Source organism: Nelumbo lutea, chromosome 3 (assembly GCF_056320005.1).
Source record: "Nelumbo lutea isolate HS-2025 chromosome 3, American lotus-T2T, whole genome shotgun sequence".
Taxonomy (NCBI): Eukaryota; Viridiplantae; Streptophyta; class Magnoliopsida; order Proteales; family Nelumbonaceae; genus Nelumbo; species Nelumbo lutea.
This window is the reverse complement of record NC_142686.1, coordinates 102,990,879-103,011,746: the sequence shown is the minus strand read 5'-3', so window position 1 is coordinate 103,011,746 and position 20,868 is coordinate 102,990,879. Positions and strand designations below refer to the sequence as shown.

The following is a 20,868-nucleotide window of genomic DNA, read 5'->3' as shown; positions in this document are numbered from 1 at the left end:
TGAGAAATAAATTATACATCTCATTATAAATTAGCTTGTAAGAGATTATAAATATTTGGGCCTATCCTTGGCAGAAGCTAGGGGCCAACAACCTAATCAAATGTCAAAATATGTACATGACAATCAGCTGCTGAACAGGCAACCTAGCCCGAGCAGGAAGACCCTACTGCAAACTATAGATGAACTTGCATTTGTGGTCACTTTCATCTGTTATCCTCACTATTCTTTAACTTGGAAGAGTTGAGGAAGCCCCAAACTAGACCAGAAAGCTAAAGATCCATCACAAGAACCAAATCAGCCTAGAAAATCTCTCCATGAATTCTGCACTTTCAGAAACATTTTCTCATCCTGCCTTGGTATCAATGAAAACTGTAAGCTAGAAAACCATAGGGCTACTGTCAGAACAACAATATGCTTTCAGAATGTAAGTGGGTTAGTATTAATCACAATCGATAGCTCAAGCACCATGTGGAAATTTCTGACGTGAGAACAAAATGCAATTATCTAGTCGGGTTTAGTGTACTCAAGAAGCACATGTGGCGATCTGTAAATCTTCACCAGAGTCCAATACAAGACTTCTTCAACTTCAAGCTCACCCTCTGCTCTTGCAGCATAGATATCCTCACAGATTGCTATCAATCTATCCAATTAACAGTTAATAAACCCTTTAGACCAAGAAGCATAGTAACATTGCACTATTAAAGTTCAAGATCTCCAATTAATCAATATAAGGCTCATCTTGTAGCTCAAGGGTGCAAATGGGAATATGACGTTGACTCAAGGTTCAAAGTATCGACAAAGGCTGATATGCTGGTAGGGCGTATTGGCCTGTATTGGTACTTTTTTTTTCGGTTTTATTTATCTTTTTTTCAAAAACGGTTCAGAGGGGTCGGTTTAAGGCCCGGCTACCCTCTGAGCCAGGGTCTGACCCGATACAACCCCTGGAGGGGCGTATCGGGAAGCCATTGGCACGAGATGTATTAGCCGATACGCATCGATACTTTGAACCTTGGGTTGACTATGAAGAAACCCTTACTCCTATGCTAAAATGACAACTATTAGGGTTGTCCTAGCTCTTTCTGCAATTAATCATTGGACTATCTTTCAGATGGATGTAAAGAATGCATTTCTTCATGGCCATTTGAAAGAAACAATTTATATTAGCAACTCTAGGGAAATTTCATAATCAGTCCTTGGATTTCAAGTTAAAGAAAACATTGCATGAATTAAAGGAAGCTCCAAGGGCATGGTTTGAATGCTTTAGGGATGTAATAATTAAGGTCAGATACACACAGCTGTAATGACTATCAATTGCTTGTTTATTCAAGATCCTAAGGTATGACTTTCTCACTATTATATCTTGATGATACATTGACAAGAGATGGCACTGAGGGCATTGAGCAACTAAAGTTGATTCCATGTCAACATTTAAGATGGATTTGGGTCCATTGACTTATTTTTAGGACTAGAGGCTCATTTTTCTTGGGATTAATGTTGTAAAGTGGCCAATCTTACAGATGATTAGTGAGTTACTACACCCATCAAACTCAATATTGAGTTTTACCAACTGATGGTGGCTCAGTTGGTAACTTCTCTGGCTAGTAGTTGTAGTAGACTTGGGATCAAATCCCATTGCCACCAGGGTTGGGAGTTTATCGGTACAGAGGACAGGCATCATCTTGCTTTTCCGTCTTCTCCATGATTTGTCTGCCAATTTACTTTGTCAGTAACTCTTCTTTATGCAGACAACACTAGTGCCATAAATATTACCTCTAATCCAGTTTTACATGAGCAGACTAACCAGTATTTGACTGGGACTATTACTCCCCATTACATAACCACTGACTCTCAATTTGTAGGCATCTTCACTAAGGCTGACTTAAGTTCAACATGATTTCCCAGTTGACAAACTGTGCTTTCACAGCCTTGGTTTGAGGGGAAGTGTAAAATAGGCAATAAGTATAATAACAGGAATAAGGGAGTATGATGGTGTATCATATTATGGTATTGTCATGTATAGTATCATAACTGTACACATTTCCTTTTCAGGATTCTCTCTTTTGCTATTTTTCTTCAAGTCCCTCTTAGGGAACACTTATAATTGTAAATAGTTTATCTCAGATATATGAATACCTTTAGGATGTAGGTTGAGAGAAAGTTTTTGAACCTAAATATCGCTCTTGTTATTAGCTTAAGCTCAAGGATACAACAGATTATAACATCTCATTGATTAAGACTTATTTTAAATTGCTCCTAAATTTATTAGTTGTAACAGTTTAAAATTAATTGAAAGAAAAAACATAAAGCCATAAATAAAGCTAGTATACCTGTCACAAGATGGAAGGTTCTCATAGGGTATTCTCATTCGAAGGTCCGAGCATTGGAGTCTGATAAACCGACCAACTGCCAATACAAAGGTAATATAGAGACCCCAGATGCTGAACTTGCTAAGAGTTTCACCAAGAATACCCTCTGGACAAGTATGAAGGATTTGGATGTGAATCCACGAGAAGAAATCAATAACAATTTTATAAGTCTTTCTTAATTGAAATAGAGAAAAAACTATAATGGTTGTGGTTTTTCATTCAACTTACGTGGTGTTTCTTCAGATACAATGATGGCCACAGGTCCTGTCAATCCTCCACAGCCACCCACATCTGATGCATTGACATCATAGAAAGACCACCAGTCAGGACTTCCATGATTTATTGTAAGGTCCCCACTGACAAGATTAACCTGTATACCATTAATAGTAACTAGTAAGTGATGTATGAATAGCAAATCCATAATAATTTCATATGATTAGTTAACAACAGTAAAAGTAAAAGAAAAGAAACAGTTATATCCATATCAAGCAAACAAGAGAAAGATGGAAAGGTATTGAGCAAGGCATACCTCCTGCTCAAGAAGGCGTACATCACCAGAACCAGTAACCCGGAAGTATCTTGGGTAAATATTGTATATCCTAAAACTGTTGGCAGTACCATTAAGCACTGCCTTCACTTCTGATGGCTCTGGAAGATCCTGCTTCTGAATAGGTGGATCATATTTGACAACTTCCTTCCCTTTTGGCCTATCCCTCGTAAATACCCAAGAAAAAATAATTTTCATGTTCTTGTTGAGAGATTGAATGAATCTAGCCTGAACCACAGGGGGAACAAGCCACAAGGTGCTAGCATCAGATTGGCAGCATATTAATTGGATATCATTCTTATTATATGTATCTAGAAAACCATGAGGGTCCAGATTAACATCAACATCCAACTGATCCCATGGAAGCCTTTCACACAGAGTGGTATGGTATAATGTCAGTCTTCCACCAGCTGTCTTAACATCAATCTGAACACTAGCATCTTTAATAGGATTTGCAATGTTTGTTGGGTTACCACTGCTATACATCTGTCAAAAGAGAACACCAATAAATTTCCATGCAAACATTAACACTGATGTCAGAAGGCAAAAGAAAGAGCCCATTGCCCTCAAAGAAAGAAAGTACTATTCCATATTATGAAGAGGTATATAAGCTCAATAGGACAAAGAAACCTGTGTCAGTTAGGGCTGCAAGTTGGGTTGGCCCGAGTCAATAGTTTACACCGTTTCGGGCTTGGGCTTTGGGTTGGGCCTATTGAAAATTTGACAAATTCCCATGTCATAACTCCAACACGTGCATAGCACATGCCATTACACTAATAAGTATAAAAAAGTATATGAGCTTTGCAGCCAAGCAAAGCAAAGAAAAAGGTAAATCAGAAATTATGTTTAAACTAATTGATTCAAATATTTCCCATTGATATGTAATTAAACAAATTTTCCATTTAAACATTGGCAGTACTTATAGAATTAGGACCAACCTACTATCTAGGATCTTTAATCAAGTTTTGAATGTGATCGAGAAACCACTTATCATAAAACCTCAAGTACAAATCCCCACCCGGTTTTTGGCAGTAATAACCATTAATCATATAAATACCAACTGCTTAAATAAGAGATTTGTTATGCAAGAGAGAAGAATGAAAGAAGAGAGAAAAGAGAGAGAAGAAAGAAGAGAGAACTGAGAGCTCAAAGATTACTGCTGGCGGCGCAGCTTTTTAATATATATACTAGGGCGACAACTAAAATAAAAAGGAGCAAAAGTAAATCATGATGCCTTGAGTGGTGTAGTCCTTTTGTAAAGATGTCTGCAAGTTGATCCTTAGAGCTGACATAGGGAGTACACACTTCCCTGTGATAACTTTCTCTCTGATAAAATGCTTGTCGACTTCGATGTGTTTAGTTCTATAGGGTCATAGGTCTGTCCACTAGAAAACCCAACTCACTCAACAGATTCTTTATCCACATAATTCCAGCCACTCCATGAGCCATTGCTCGATATTCAGCTTCAGCACTGGATCTAGCCACCACACTTTGCTTTTTGCTTCTCCAGGTAACTAGATTTCCTCCTATGAAGGTAAAGTAGCCACTAGTTGACTTTCTGTCATTTAGGGATCCTGCCCAATTTGCATCAGTATACACTTCAACTTCCAAATGTCCATGCCTTTGAAACAACAAGCCAGCACTAGGAAACCTTTTAAGGTATCAGAGGATTCTTTCTGCTGCTTCAAGATGAGTGGTCATAGGGGCATGCATGAACTGGCTAAGGACACCAACTGCATAAGCAATGTCTGGGTGGGTCATAGAAAGATATAACAATCTCCCTATAAGTCTCTGAAACTGTTTCACATCCTTGATAGGTTCACCTTGGCTATCACCTAATTTATGGTTAGGATCAATGGGGGAATCAACTGGCTCCACTCCCATTTTTCGTGTATCCTGGAGTAAATCTAGGACATATTTGATGTGGGGCTTTGCACTCTAACCAACGAGAGGGCATACGGTTGATGAGGTAGGTAGCACAAAGGACAACCTCAAGCCAAAAGCGTTTTGGCTTGGCCCAGGGACCACTTAGGGTAAGTGTTGGGCCCATAGAGCCCATGAGATGGGTTTCAGGGGGTGCACTGTCCATAACAGTGTATTCGGCCAGGCCTTGTAACAAAGGCTGGGCCGAACCCATGTGGCTGATGTGTAGATCAATGTTTGGGTCCCACGCCATACAAGGAAGCCCAACTGGGCAGCAGTTTGGAAGGCTAAGTGAATACATAACCTTAAATGGGCCTTAAGCCCATTTCGAACTGGGCTGATTTGATTAGTCACTTAAAGGGGCGAATTCTAAGATGGATCAATTGATAGGATTGGGCCCAGACCCTATCCGATTTAGATCTTGGAAGCCTCCTAATTAGATTAGGAGATGACTGATCTAATCTGTAGATAAGATAAGGGTTATCCCTTATCACTTAAAGGGACTTCTTATCCAAATATGATTTGGATTAGCAACTCCTAATGGGATTAGGAGCTGATCCCTTTAAGATTATAAAAGGAGGGGGCGGCAGCCTTTGGACATGCAATACACAACTCCTGTCTTCAGAATTGAAATCACAAGAAGAGAGAATTCTGCACCCTACGAATACTCTCTTGCCGCCTCCTTCCTGCAGCCGTCGCCTCCAGTAGTTCGATCTCCTCCTCTCTACAGGAATAATCAAGATTCGATCTTGATACCAATCTTTTGGAGAAAAGATTGGTTGGAGCTGTATTCACAAGCCATCCAGTTGATTCTTGCGAAGGGTCAAGTTCTTTTGGAAGAACACTGCTGATTCTGCTCCGCCCTGCACTGCGCCATCTTCAGTGGGAGCAGATTTTGGATCCCTCCTTGGGCGTGAACTCTTCCATTAGGAGATATTGCTTCTCCGTATCAAGTATAATCCCTCCCTACTCCTTTTGGTTCAGATCTGGTTCAGTTTATGGTTCAAGAATGATCCTTAAAAATATGATTTTCTAAATAGGGAATGCGATTCCCAGTTGATGGAAGAGAAAAAATTTTGAAATTTGCCCTCTTATTCCGTAATCTTTGGGTGTCCATGTGATGGATATCCTATCCCTTCAGTGGTATCAGGGCCATGGTTCAAATCTTGAACCAATTTGTTTCAGATCTGAACCTGCGCAAATGGGCAAAAAGCGTTCTACCCGATTTGCACAGATATGGGTTTTGGGAAACTTGTTCCCAAAATTGATGGGCAAATAATCTGAAATTAATTTTATATAAATCTGACTATTGTTTAGAATGGTTCTTTATGATTTTCTTGATTTATGGGCTGTTCGTACAAGAGGAGATCGAGTTCTTGGTTTGCGCAGGGAAAACTGCAAGACTTACAGTTTCTTGATTTATTTATTACATTTGGTCTATAAATAATTCTTTTTTTATTTTTTAGACTCAATGTATTAGGCATTCAATCTGATGTAATTATAATAGAAATTAGGTTTTCTATTTTCTATTTAATTTTGGATCGAAGATGGCGGCGCATGGAAGGAGATTTCGCAGATGGGACATTCGCTACCTGCGATTTGTAGTTTGTGAAACTGCAATCTGTGATCTAACCACTGTTTTGTAAGATGGATTGTGCAAACAGCCCTATTTGACTGATTCTTGATTTAGTTTTATCAGTTCTTTAATTTTAGATTATTTTCTTGAATTAAAGATTTAATTAAGGATCAAATCCTAGACCCATTCGAACCAAGATTGGTTCAAACTGTTTGGACCAAATCTAGGGTTTAATCAAGGCTGAAAGTCAGCCCTAATTTTCCCACTAATGGGCCTAAGGATTGATATTTAATTAAATGGTTAATTCGGCCCAACCTGTAAAGGCCCAATTTTAAATAGTTAAAACTGCCAAAAGCCCACTTCAAAGTATAAAGCTATATGGGCCGAACTGGGTAACCCCATTTCAGCCCATATACCTAGATAATATTAATGGATTTAAAACGGGCTTCCAATGGGCCTTACAGATGATTAATTGATTGGATCAATTTATCCCTACATGAGATGTATGGATGTGTGATGTGCTACGTACACGGGCCATAAGTGCTTGGCCAATGCTCAATCGATAGTGGCTCTTGCGCACACCATGGCTTAATGCACATCATTGCCATGGTGTCCCTTTTGGTCATTGAATGACCTCCCTCAGTGGTGGGCCCCACACCTCATCAAGAGGTTATGTGCGTAACCCTAGCCGATTAAGGCCCACCGAAATCTGACTTTATGAAAGTCAGTGGGAGCCACTTTGGTTTGACCTAAATCAAACTAGGGCATAATAACTGTTCCCTCCAGCTAATATGAGTGCATGTGATAGGGAAATTCATATGATGAACTCTCTAAAGGCCTTCCATCATTAGCATGAGGATGGGTCCTTCAGTAATGAGGAAACGCACCAGAAAATGGGCTATCCATTTGCTGTTGGGCTCGTCTAAGTGTTTCATAAGATGATAGGGGCGTCATAGACCGATGTGGGAGGGGCTTCACCAGAAAATGGGAACTCTCTCACGGTACCTTGGCGTTCACGAATATGATGGTAAGCACACACTGGACAGAAAGGTTTACTTGAAAACGGCTCTGAACCTTGTCTGACAGAGGCCAAAGGGAAAACTCATATGATGAGTGGATATGATCCTTCACAGAAAGGTGGTGGGGTTATGTAGCTGAAACAGTTGGCTCCATGCACCCTATGTGATTTCCCACATTTCCAAAGACAACCCGTAGTCTCCATCACTGAGAAAGGAGGGAAATCTTAGAGATGAATAAATGGAAAAGGATCGTAGATTAAAATCCATATCTATGAAATGAACATGAATCAAATTAGGTTGTGGACTGATGTTTGCTCTTTTATCAGAAAATGGCAAACGGATCATTTGCAAAGCTTCTTGACGACAACAAGCTTAAGGGCCCAAACTATGTCGACTGGTACAGGAATCTTAACCTCTGAAAAGTTGGATAAAGTAGCCAAGAATCCTGCCCCGGATCGTCTGGGAGACAGGGCTTCTGAGGCCCGTAGAAGAAAATACCAAGAATGGGAGGAGAAAAACTCCCTTGCCCGCTGCTATATCATTACCTCCTTGGACAATCCAATTCAGAGGCAGTTCAATCAGATCGAACTTGCCAAGGACGTATTGGATAGTCTCAAGACAATGTACGAAGAGCATAATCGTTCTACTCGGCAAAAGGTCTTGAAACAGTTCATGACCGTGCAAATGTCCAAGAGCCAACAAATTCACGACCATTGTCTCCGGATGATGGGTTATATCAACGAACTGGAGGCTCTTGAATCCGGGCTGGATCTGGTAACACAGATCGATGCTATTCTCAACTCTCTGCCTCCATCCTTTAATCCATTCATCATGAACTACAACATGAACAAGCTGAATGTCAGCTTGCAAAAACTCAACAATATGTTGCAAAGGGCCGAAGATTTGATTAAAAAGGATGAGCCCATTGCCATGCTTGTTGAAACAGGCAAATCAGGCGAGAAAAGGAAGGCAAAGAGAAAGCCCCAGAAGAAGGCTGCCAAACTTAAGAAGCAGAAGAAAGACAAAGCATCGGATACCTATCACTTCTGCAAGAAGACCGGCCACTGGAAAAGGAACTGTCCTGCCACCTGGAATCCAAGAAAGGTAATTTCGAAACTTGTGTTATAGAAACCAATTTATTAGTAGATTTTGTGTCCTGGTGTATTGACTCCGGGGCTTCAACTCATGCGTGTAACTCACTGCAGGGGTTCAAGGTAAGCAGAAGGCTGAGTGAAGGAGAAGTCACACTCTACTTGGGGACTACTGCAACTGTTGTAGCCGCGGCCATAGGAACCGTGGAATTATTGTTTAGAAAATGAACAATTGTACTAAAAGATTGTCTTTATGTACAAAATTTAATTTCTGTCTCGAAACTGTGTGCAGATGGTTATTCTGTCTTCTTTAGTAATACGGTTACTATTAAAAGAAATAACAGATTCATCGCATACGGGGAACTGGAGAACGGTCTCTATGTTCTACATCCTTCTCTAGAAACTAACATAACCGAAACTACGTCGGCTGAAAATCCCCTAGAAGAGAGCCCGTGATACAGTTAATCCCACGTGTCTGTGGCATTACCGACTTGGCCACATCGGTGTTGACCGAATCACAAGGTTGGTAAAGGATGGTCCTTTGGATTTTCTAACTGTAGAAGATCTTCCCACCTGTGAGCCTTGCCTACAAGGCAAGATGACGAAACGAAAATTTAATGGTAAGTCTGAAAGATGTACAGGCACACTTGACCTAATACATACTAATGTATGTGGTCCCCTGAGTGTTAACACACGAAATCAACACGTGTATTTCATCACCTTCACAGATGATTTTTCACGATATGGTTGCGTGTACCTAATGAGACACAAGTCTGAATCCTTTGAAAAGTTCAAAGAGTTTAAACAAGAGGTCGAGAAACAGTTAGGGAGAGAAATCAAAGCCCAACGATCAGATCGAGGTGGTGAGTATCTCTCTGACGAATTCAGGGACTACTTAAAGGACAATGGGATAGTATCACAATTAGCTCCTCCTGCTATGCCACAACTTAACGGTGTTTCAAAGAGAAGGAATAAGACCTTATTTGATATGGTCCGGTCGCTTCTCATACACTCAGAGTTACCCACATCCTTTCTGGGTTACGCATTAGAGACTGCGATTTACGTGCTGAATCGGGTTCCAACCAAATCGGTTCTGAATACTCCATATGAACTTTGGACCAGAAAGAAACCAAGTGTCAGACACTTGAAGATTTGGGGTTGTCCAACACACGTTAAAAGAACGAGTGCAGACAAGTTAGAATCCAAGACCAGCTGTTGCCTATTTGTAGGCTACCCAAAAGGCTTTGTAGGTTACCTATTCTATGACCCAAGTGAGCAGAAAGTGTTCTGTAGTCGAAATGCACAATTCTTGGAAACCGATTTCATCCTGGACACCCATCGTCAGGAAGTTGTTCTTGATGAGGAGAGCTCAGGAGCAGTGGGAGATGTCCCACAAGTTCCAGGTAGTGACCAACCTAGAAGATCCACTCGGGTATCCAGGCCACCGGTCCGTTATGGTTATGACCAGGATAGTTACCTGGTGGAAACCTTGACTAGTGAGGAGGATCCCGTGACTTACTCGGAAGCTATGTTGGACATAGATTCTCAGAAGTGGGTGGAGACCATGAGAGCAGAGATGGACTCAATGGAGACCAATGGAGTTTGGACTCTAGTAGATCCACCCTCCGGGGTAAAAGCAATCGGTTGCAAATGGATTTACAAGAGGAAGAAGGGCCGCGATGGTAGGGTTGAGACCTTCAAAGCTCGTCTGGTGGCGAAAGGGTACACTCAAAAAGAGGGCATTGATTATGAGGAAACCTTTTCGCGTGTGGCCATGCTTAAATCCATTAGGATCCTGCTAGCTGTAGCAGCATACCATGATTATGAGATTTGGCAGATGGATGTCAAAACTACATTCCTGAATGGAGATCTTACTGAAGATATCTATATGCAGCAGCCACAAGGCTTCATTGTTGCAGGTCAGGAAAACATGGTATGTAAACTTAATAGATCCATTTATGGACTTAAGCAAGCTTCTAGAAGTTGGAACATCCATTTTGACTCTGCTGTCAAATCGTTTGACTTCGAGCAGAATCCGGATGAACCCTGTGTCTATAGGAAGTACAGTGGAGATAAGGTTACCTTCTTGGTTTTGTATGTATATGACATTCTACTCATTGGGAATGATGTAAGAATGTTCACTACGTTGAAAGTATGGCTTTCACAGCAAATGCAATGATGGCTGGACTTCCAGAAGGGATGGATGATGAAGATACACCTTCAAGCTGACTGATCATCTTTCCAAACTTCTCATATTCAGCTTTCATGGCTGCCAACTGTGCACTGGTAGACTCAACCTCTGCATCTGTGCTTGTGGCTGCATATGCACTTCCTGTCTTTCTACTATCATTCTTCTTTTGGAATCTGATAGGTACAAGATTGGGATGCAATTTCCAACACTTGTCCTTTGTGTGTTTCGGCTTCTTACAATATTCACACACCACCTCCTTCCTTCATGTGCCACTGTGAGCTTCTGTAACCCCTTTGGGTTTAATTCCCATATTTGCAAAATGATCATTGATATCGACTCCTTGAACCTGCACTTGCCTCCTACTTTCTTCACTGCTGACCAAAGTAAATGCTTGTGACAAGGAAACATCTTCCTTGGACAAGATGTTTTGTTTTGTAATGTCGTATTCAGAGTTCAGCCCTGTCAAGAATTCAAAGACCCTATTCCTTTCAACCAATTTTCTGTAGGTTTCAGCATCCTTGGGGGTATCCCATGTCACAGCCTCTATCAAATCAATCTCTTGCCATAGAGATTTCAGGGTTGAGAAGTATGCTGCAAGTGACTTCTCCCCCTGCCTTAGATTCTTCACATCACTTCTCCATTTGTAGGCTCTGGCAACATTCAACTTCTGGGAGTAAGTTTCTGCAACACTATCCCAGATTTCTTTAGCCGAGTTCATCCACAGGTAATGTTGGCTAATCTGTGGCTGCATTGAGTTCACAAGCCACCCAATCACTGTATAATTCTCCTGCACCCATTTCTCATAGGAGGGATCCTCCTCCAGGGGAGCTTTCTTGCTCCCAGAGATAAACCCCCACTTTCCTCTACTGCAAATATGAATTTTCACAGATTGTGACCAGGCCAAATAATTGGTTCCATACAATTTAACTATAGTTACAGCACAAGGAATCAGTTGTAGTTCCAGAATTATGTCCATATTCAGCAGTGCTCTTGTTCTCAATTTCTGAGTAGTCCATTATGTAACAGTTTCAATTAGGGTTTCGGCAAGTCTTTAAAAGTGATCAAACTTCAAGGAACTCATATTGTGTTGAAATAATAGCAAACACAGCAACCCACAAATTCAGTTCAAAACTGACAGCCGTGAGAACCAAGTTCTGTGGCAGCACTTTCAAAGAGAAGAAACCCTGATTCAGCCTTCAAGGAACAATCAGTAAGCCTCCAAACAATATGTATTCTTGGTTCCCAACAATAATTTTCCAAGGAGAACAAAGAAAACAGTCACAGTACCTAAGAGGACCTTTTACAAACACTATGCATGCAACAGTCAACACTTCACTGTTAACAAGCACAAATCACTTCAAGAACACTTTGTCTAGGTCCAAGAAACAGCTGAACTAAAGTAGAGGCTTGTACTACTTAATTTAAATCAGTTTTCAGCAGTTTGGAAGCCCAAAAAACAGTCGAACAACACTTCTAGAATAACCCAGAAATCAGTCCAGCAATAGTGGGCCGAATGGAGGTGTGCTTCGAATGCTTTAACAGTCCTCCCAAATACCGAAAATAACTCAGCAAAGATCTTGAGAAAACAACTTACAATATCTCTGGTTTGAAATTCAAACCAGGCCCAACTCTTTGCTCTTTGAGCTAGTTTCGAAAACCCTTTTCTCTGATTTCAAATCAGGCTAAAAAACATGCTCTCTGATTCCTCCTGGTCACCGAACCCTTGTCCAAGTGTATAGAAAACTTGGGCACCCTCCAATGACCTCCAAGAACCAGGCGAATGACTGTAAACATTCAGCCCTAGAACCTCCTCATGCAGTTGGCTGAACTAGAACCACATGAGGGACACGCCAAGTGACGACCCGCTCTGATACCAAGTTGAAAAACAGTCCTAGAAGTAGGGACTGTGCTAGAAAACCAGAAAAAACTAACAAGAGAAGATTAGAGAAGAAGAGAGAGAGAGAACTGCGGCAAGAAGGGTTAGAGGATGAGGAGTTCGAACTTAATCCTCCCTCTAACACTCTAATACCTTTTATTTAAGTTAATCTTTGATAAATTACAGAGAAGCCCTTGAGTGGGCAGAAAAATACAAAAAAACAGAACACTACAAAGTATGGGCCCAGAATAAGGCCCATAACAGAGAGAAACATAACATAACATGAAGTGACAGTCTATGGGCCATTCGGCCCATCTCCTCTACAAGTTTGATGCCTTAGGACCATTCCAGATAATTTAGGCCATCAGAGGGGGTAATAGACATAGAGAAATTCATGCTGTCCATTCCCCATTTAGGTTTCCTTGATGGGAAGTAATACCAGAGGTTGCTGAATCCTCAGTAGCCATTTTTATCAAAAAGGACTGAGATAAAAATTTTGTACTTCTGTAGTTTAAGAAGGCTCCAAAAAATATGAATGTAACAGTACATACCCTAGCCGAAACACTTCAGTTTATAAAAGAAGGAAACAACCAGCCCACAACCCCAAAACTGTGACATTCACAGTAGTCATACACTTAAATATGAATGTAACAGTACATACCCAGGGTACAGAATTAATTCCATGACCTACAGTCCATAAAAAAAGGCTAGAAAAACACCTTACTGCATTCAGCTGCCACCACGAACCTCTTCTTGGTACAGCGACCAAGAGAGAAGAGAGAAAAAAAACGAAGACTGAAGGGCTAGATCAGTCGGATGGAACCTTCACTTCCTCTTCCAATCAAAAAATTACAGTTTCAGATGAAGAACAGATCTGAGAAGGTTGCGCCCAGATCAGAGCTCGGATACCATGTAGTTCAGCAGTGATAAAAGAGAGAATAAGAGAAGGAAGAGAGAAGAAGAAAGATACACTCTATTCTGTAGTATGGCTGGCAGCACCTAAGTCAATATTTATACTTGGGGCAACAGCTTATAACAAATAACAGAGAAAAAACCAAAAATACCCCTACTAGTACGACACATGTTACAACACAGCCCACACATTTCAGTGGCAATAGATGACTGCACACACTCAGCCACGAACGAGTCACACAACCCCTTTACAGTCCACGTACGATGGCATACACCCAAAAAGCTTCATATTTACACCATCGAATCGTCACCAAAGGTTCTCCTTGGTGTTACAGCCAAGAGAAAATACAAAAGAAAAGAAAAAATTGTTGATCCAATCAGCCAATCAAAAGATCTTTCCACAGTCCAAGAAAAAAGGAAATTTTGGGTAAGAAAAGAAGTTCAAAAGTTTCTACCGCCCAGGAACCTTCTCTAATACGATGCTTTCCACCAAATTCTGCAGGAAGTTAGAGAAGAGGAAGAAGACAGGATGAAGAAATAGTTGGTTAGCCATGAGGGTGGGGTTCCATACCCACACTCAGTCTCTAGTGTGTGTGGTTTCATACCCACACCTAGTTGTTTCTAATTTCTTTTAAGCTGGGCCGACTGGCCTTGTTGTTTCTAATTTTTGCTTATTTCCTATTCTTGTAAGGAACCTAAAGCTATAAATAAAGATGTGTATGGGGCAGCAAATCATTAACCATCTCTCTCTCTCTCTCTCTCTCTCTCTCTCTCTCTCTCTCTCTCTCTCTCTCTCTCTCTCTCTTTTCTTCTCTTCAAACCTGTATTACTTCTCTAATACAGTAAACAGTTCTTCTTCTTCTTCTTCTTCTTTCAAGTTGGTATCAGAGCCTTAGATCTAGGGTTTCTCATGTGGATTTAATTCAGCTGACCACATGAGAATTTTTTAGTGTTGAAAGTTCAGAAAGATCCTTACTTCGGCTGATTCTTGGAGGTTGCAAGAAGGCTTTGCAGCTGTCCTAAGATTGGAGAGAGCTTCTCGTAATCAAGAAGAATCAGGCAGGAATTGAGTGATCAAGATCGATTCTTGATCAAGATTGGAGGTGCCGATCAGCTTTTTCTTGGTTTGATCAAGTTTGAAGACTGAAGGTAGCAATTAGTTTTCTGGGCTTTTTTCTTCATAAAGTAAGTACATTTACTTGAGATTGATACTCAAAAGGACTTTGTTATTCATTCAGAGAGGTACGGATAGAAAATCTCAGGACTGATATCAATCAGTCCAAGACTGGTATCAATCCCAGGACAATAGTTGACTGTTATCTAACAGAAAAATCATTGTCCTAGGTCAGCTGTTATCAGCCTTGAAATACAGTTTTTTCTTGTCACAGTAGTTTAAAGCCTCTTCTTAACTTAGAATGGAGTACAAGAACCAAGGGGAAGGTGCTTTTGGGACTGGTGGTTCAAGTAACATGACTGAAAACACCTTTTAGATTACAATTGTTACGTTTAATAGATCAAACTACTTGGAATGGGCCCAATCAGCCATGATGGCTATTGGGGGTAGAGGAAAATTGAACTTCTTGCTAGGGGATGTGAAGGAACCCTCCAAGGAGGACCCTACTCATGCTAGGTGGGTCCAAGAGAATTTTTTAGTAATGACATGGTTGTGCAATTCTATGCAGCCACACATCAGCCGAAACTACTTGTGGGCCAAAACAGCTAAGGAAATATGGGATGTTATGAAGGAAACCTACTCTCAACCCCTTAATGTTGCTAGGGCTTATGAGCTAAAATGTGAAATTAAAAATCTAAGGCAAGGAGAGAAGAAGGTCAATGTTTACTTTTCAACCTTAAAATCCCTGTGGCATGAAATTGACCATCTTGAAACAATTGAGTGGGAAAGTCAGAAAGATGCACAAACATATAGAAAGCAAGTTGAAACTAACAGAGTTTTTGAGTTCCTAGCTAGTCTGAACCCTGAATATGACATTGTGAGACAGCAGTTGTTGACAAGAGATAATGTGACTTTATCACTAGCCTATTCCCTAGTGCATAGTGAAGAAACTAGGAGAAAGGTTATGTTGCAGCAACAGCCCTCCGAATCAGCTTTGGCAGCAGTTAGACCTAAATCTGGGGGGGCATAAGGAGAAGAAGGAAGCTAAGAAGGACTTAGTATGTGAACACTGCAAGAAACCTAAACATACTAAGGACACCTGTTGGAAGCTACACCCTCATCTCGTTCCAAGATCAGAAATAAGAAAGGGAATGCTAATATGGTTGTCAACACTGATAATACAACTTCACCAGGCACAAGAGGCACCCCTCTAGATACCCTAGCTGCAGTCCGAGCTGCTCTGACTCAGCTAGAAAATGAATTTAGTAATTCAGCTTAGCCTACATCAGTTCCACAACATACTTCAGCCCTTGCTCATATAGGTACAAGAGCTACTGCTTGCCATGCTTCTGTCCCAGGTAATACTAAACCTTCCTGGGTAATAGAGTTAGGTGCTTCAGATCATATGACCAGCATATCTACTCTATTTAGCACCTATTGTTTATCCTCTGGGAGAGACAAAATTTCTATTGTTAATGGCTCTCTTGTACGAATTTGTGGCAAGGGAGACATCAGATTATCATATACCATCAACCTATCCTCAGTTTTGCATGTTCCCAAGCTTAGTGCTAACTTACTTTCAGTTAGTAGTATTACTAAAAATCAAAACTGTTCGGTAACTTTTTTCCCTGATCGGTGTATTTTTCAGGATCTGGAAACGAAGAAGGTGATTGGGATTGGCCGTGAGACGAATGGACTCTACCTTCTGGAACATTCACAGGGGGAGCAAAGTGAAGCAGAGAAATTGTTTGTTTCTCAGTCTTGTAGTAAGAATATGCTTTGGCACAACAGCTTAGCTTAGGTCATTTATCTTTTGGGTCTTTAAAGAGTCATTTTCCAAACTTGTTTGAGTCAATAGAAGTGTCTGGGTTAAAATGTGAAAGTTGTGAACTTGCAAAACATATTAGATCATTTTATCCTTCAAGTAATAAAAGAAGCAACCTTCCTTTTGAGATTGTGCATACTGATGTTTGGGGGCCCTACCATACTCCTACTAGGGGAGAGTACAGATATTTCTTATTATTTGTTGATGACTATACCCATTTTTCATGGGTCTATCTTATGCACTCTCGAGATGAGGTCCCCCTCTTTGACCCAAGCTTTCCATCAGATGATCCTAACTCAATTTGAAACCAAGGTCAAGATTCTTAGATCTAATAATTCCAAGGAATACTTTGCAAAACCCTTGGTATCCTATCTCCTTGATCATGGGATCATTCATCAAAGCACCTGTCCTCACACACCTCAACAAACGAGGTTGCTGAGAGAAAAAACAGGCATATTTTAGAGGTAGCCAGAAGCATCATGCTCAACTCCAATGTTCCCATACGCTTTTGAAGAAGGCCTTGTACAGGCTGAAACAATCCCCGAGAGCTTTGTTTGATAGGTTTAGACAGACTTTGGACAAATTCGGATACATACAAGCTCAATCAGATCTCACTCTCTTCTTTAAGAAGACAGGTCATTCCCTAACTCTACTTGCAGTCTATGTAGATGACATTGTGATAACAGGAAGTGACACTAATGAAATTGAAACCCTTAAACAGCACCTTCACAAGGAATTTGAAGTGAAAGACCTAGGAAAGTTACACTATTTCCTAAGAATTGAGGTAGCTCGACCTATGCATGGCATTTTCATCTCCCAAAAGAAGTATGTTCTGGACTTATTGGAAGAAACTGGCAAGTTAGGAGTGAAACCTGCTAATACTCCCATTGAGCCTAACCATAAGATAAGTGCAGAAAGTGGAGAACTCCTTAAGGATAGGGCTATGTACCAAAGGCTGGTTGGGAAACTTCTGTATCTCTATCTAACCCGAACAGATATTTCTTATGCCGTCAGTGTTGTCAGTCAATACATGCATTCTCCTAGGACCACCCATCTCCTTGCAGTAGAAAGGATCCTTGCCTACTTAAAGAGATGTCTAGGGAGAGGTATACTCTTCAAGAATAATGGTCATATGAAAATAGAAGTGTATACAGATGCGGATTGGGCTGGATGTGTTGATGATAGGAGGTCCACCTCTGGATATTGTGCATTTGTGGGGGGAAATCTTGTTTCTTGGAGAAGCAAGAAACAAAGAGTCGTTGCTCGCTCCAGTGCAAAAGCAGAATATAGATCCATGGCCAATGGTGTTGCAAAAGTGTTATGGTTGAGGTCCTTGCTTAATGAGTTGGAGGTAGATTATGAGAAGCCTCTGATGTTGTATTGTGATAATCAAGCTGCAATTAATATTGCCCACAACCCAATACAACATGATAGGACTAAGCATATCGAGGTTGACAGGCATTTTATTTGAGAGCGAGTCGTATCTCAAGAAGCATGCCTTCCTTACATTGCCTCAGACATGCAGTTAGCTGATCTCTTCACCAAAGCAGTCACAAAAAGCAAATTGGAGACAGATCTACGCAAGTAGGGCATGACAAATATCTACTCCCAACTTGAGGGGGAGTGAAGAAATAGTTGGTTAGCCATGAGTGTGGGGTTCCATACCCACACTCAAGCTCTAATGTGTGTGGTTTCATACCCACCCACACCTAGTTGCTTCTAATTTCTTTTATTAGTAGCTTCTAATTTCTTTTGAGTTGGGCTGACTGGCCTTATTGTTTCTAATTTTTGTTTATTTCCTACTCTTGTAAGGAACCTAAAGCTATAAATAAAGATGTGTATGGGGAGGCAAATCATTAACCACCAAACCTCTTCTTTCTTTTCTCCTCTCTTCACTCTTCTTCCCTCTCTCTCTCTTCTCTTCTCTTCGAACCTGTATTACTTCCCTAATCAGTAAATAGTTCTTCTTCTTCTTCTTTCAAGTCAGGAGAAGTGAGAGAAGAAGAACTTGAGAGATAAAAAGTTGGGCTGGTGGCACCCTCTTTTCTATTTATAATAAGATGACATAATAAAAAGCAGAATTACATAAGTTCCCCTGGCTGCACACTCTAACATATAAAAAGAAACAAGAAACTCTAACAACACAGACCTTTCCTCACCCATCAACTTACAAGTAGTAGCACGTTTTGGTTCGGCTGTCTTAATTTGTATGTTTATCTTTGTTGGGTCTTAAGTCATTAGTTATTGGGCCTTAGTTACTGGGCCTAATCTTATTTAGTGTTTATTTTGACTAGGTGTCCCATCACTAATCAGGGGCATTCTTGTCTATTTATGTAACATTATGTAATGTCCTTATATATAATAGATTAGGGCTGGCTGAGCATTATTCTGCCGCCCATTTCATTTCTTTTCTTCTTCTTCTTCCTCTTCTTCTCTCATTCGACAGCCCTATTTCAGCAAACAGCACGAATACCTGAATGTGCAAAAGCAGAGGAAGTGGTATTGCCTAAAGAGCTAGAAGCTATGACTGTATTCTCAAGATGATTAATCAACCTCATGTACTTCTCAAATTCAGCCTTCACTGCTGGCAGCTAGCCAGCTACTTAATAGTAGTATTCTCATCACTAGAGCCCTTTCCACTGTCTGGAACCATGGCTGCACTAGCATTCCCACTTTTCCCATTTCCAACCTTATTATTGTTGGAATTTCTGAATCGGGCAGGTAAGAGATGTGGGTGTAACCTTCAGCAAGTGTCCTTTGTATGCTTCGGTTTCTTGCAATACTTACAAATGATGTCTTTCTTATCCTTACCTGTTGAAGCCTTAGGCTTCACCCCAACATTAGCAAAACAATTAATCGGAAGAGTTCCCTGAACCTGAATTGTCTTTTCCTTCCCTCACTACTTACCATAGCATAAGCTTGTAACAAAGACACATCATCCTTTGCCAAGATGTTATGCTTGGTAATGTCATACTCTGGATTTAGCCCTATCAAAAATTCGAACACCCCAGTCCTCTCCACTTTCTATATGTTTTAGCATCTTTTGTAATTTCCCAAACCACTATCTCCATCAAGTCAATCTCTTAACAAATAGATTTTAGCACAGAGTAGTAAACTGCTAATGGTTTCTTTCCACTGAAGATTGTTTACATCATTCCTCAATTTATATGCCCTGGCAAAGTTCATCCACAACTAATGTTGGTTGATATGGAGCTGCATAGAATTCACAAGCCAATTTATGACAGTTTAATTCTCCTACATCCACTTCTCATAGGAGGGAACATCCTCCTTAAGCTGTTTCTTACTACCAGAGATGAAACCCCACTTCCCTCAGATGTAGACATGTATTCTCACTGGCTGTGATCATGCTAGACGATTAGTTCCATCAAGTATCTCAGTGGTCACAGCCAAAAAGAGGTTTATAGAAGCCCCCGGACCCAGTCTAGACTTTGAGGTTTGCTTAATCTCCACTTTGGAGTTTTCCATTAATCTAAAACTTCAAGAAAAGGTTTTCAAATAACTAACAATAATGACTGGAAGGTAAAACAACCAAGAACTGACCTTAAATAGGACCCTAGAACTAGAGCTGCGCAGAACCTGGAACACGAGAAAACTGAAAACTACAACTGCTCCTTGTCTCATTGGATTTTAGTGCAACTTGGATCGATCTCCAAGATGACGAAAAATCTTCCTTTCAAGCCCAAAGTGTTTTGGTCACTAATCTGAAAGCTTATTTTCTCCAAAAAAACTGCCAACTAGGCTGCATGAGTCTTCAAAGAATCACCAACTCAGTTCTCAATACACATTTTTTTTATCAATAACAACATTTCATTAATTAATCACAGAAGTAATTACATCAGCTGGAGCTTGAGCTCCCAAGAACAGAAAAAGGAAAAAATTACACTTGTGCCCAAAACATTGACTCCCTCTCAACCCCTTGCTTAGCTAACCCATCAGCAAAAGAGTTAGCTGATCTTTTCACCCAGCTGATCTTGACTTCCATCTCTTGAACCAGACACCTAAATTTCCTCCTCTCATTACTATACATCCATAACCTGCTATTTTCTTTATTCAGCCACCCTACCACCACCTCTGAGTCCCCTTCAATTATGAGTTTTCTTATATTCATCTCCTTTGCTCTTTGGAAACCTTCCAAAACTGCAAAGATCTCAGCCCTGAGAGAGTCACCCACTCCAATTGGGGCTGAGAACAAGGCTGAAGCAAACCCATTCTCATCCCTAAACACACCCCCAATCCCCAAGTGTCTAGGTGGGCGGAGGGGGGGCTGGGTCCAAGACACGCTCAATACTGTTTTGGTCTGGGTGCAATTAGCAATCTCACCCCACTTCCTCAACAAATCATCCACTATGAAGTCTGTAAACAGCTCTGAAGATTTCAGCCATTGTACTACCCTTATATGGATCAATT

General features: G+C 40.7%; 1 protein-coding gene across 5 annotated transcripts in view; it reads right to left on the bottom strand.

Annotated features, from left to right (window-relative positions):
* The window catches only part of LOC148867270 (piezo-type mechanosensitive ion channel component), a 95,925-nt gene continuing 75,057 nt past the window's right edge, over positions 1–20,868 (bottom strand). For all 5 annotated transcript variants that reach the window (XM_088977999.1, XM_088978002.1, XM_088978001.1 and 2 more), the window contains 4 exons: positions 2,896–3,399; positions 2,595–2,736; positions 2,328–2,472; positions 1–640 (listed from right to left, as the gene is read on the bottom strand). In XM_088977999.1, the coding sequence (XP_088834125.1) occupies positions 505–640; positions 2,328–2,472; positions 2,595–2,736; positions 2,896–3,399 (927 nt within the window). In that variant the 3' untranslated portion in view covers positions 1–504. The remainder of the gene's footprint in view (positions 641–2,327; positions 2,473–2,594; positions 2,737–2,895; positions 3,400–20,868) is intronic.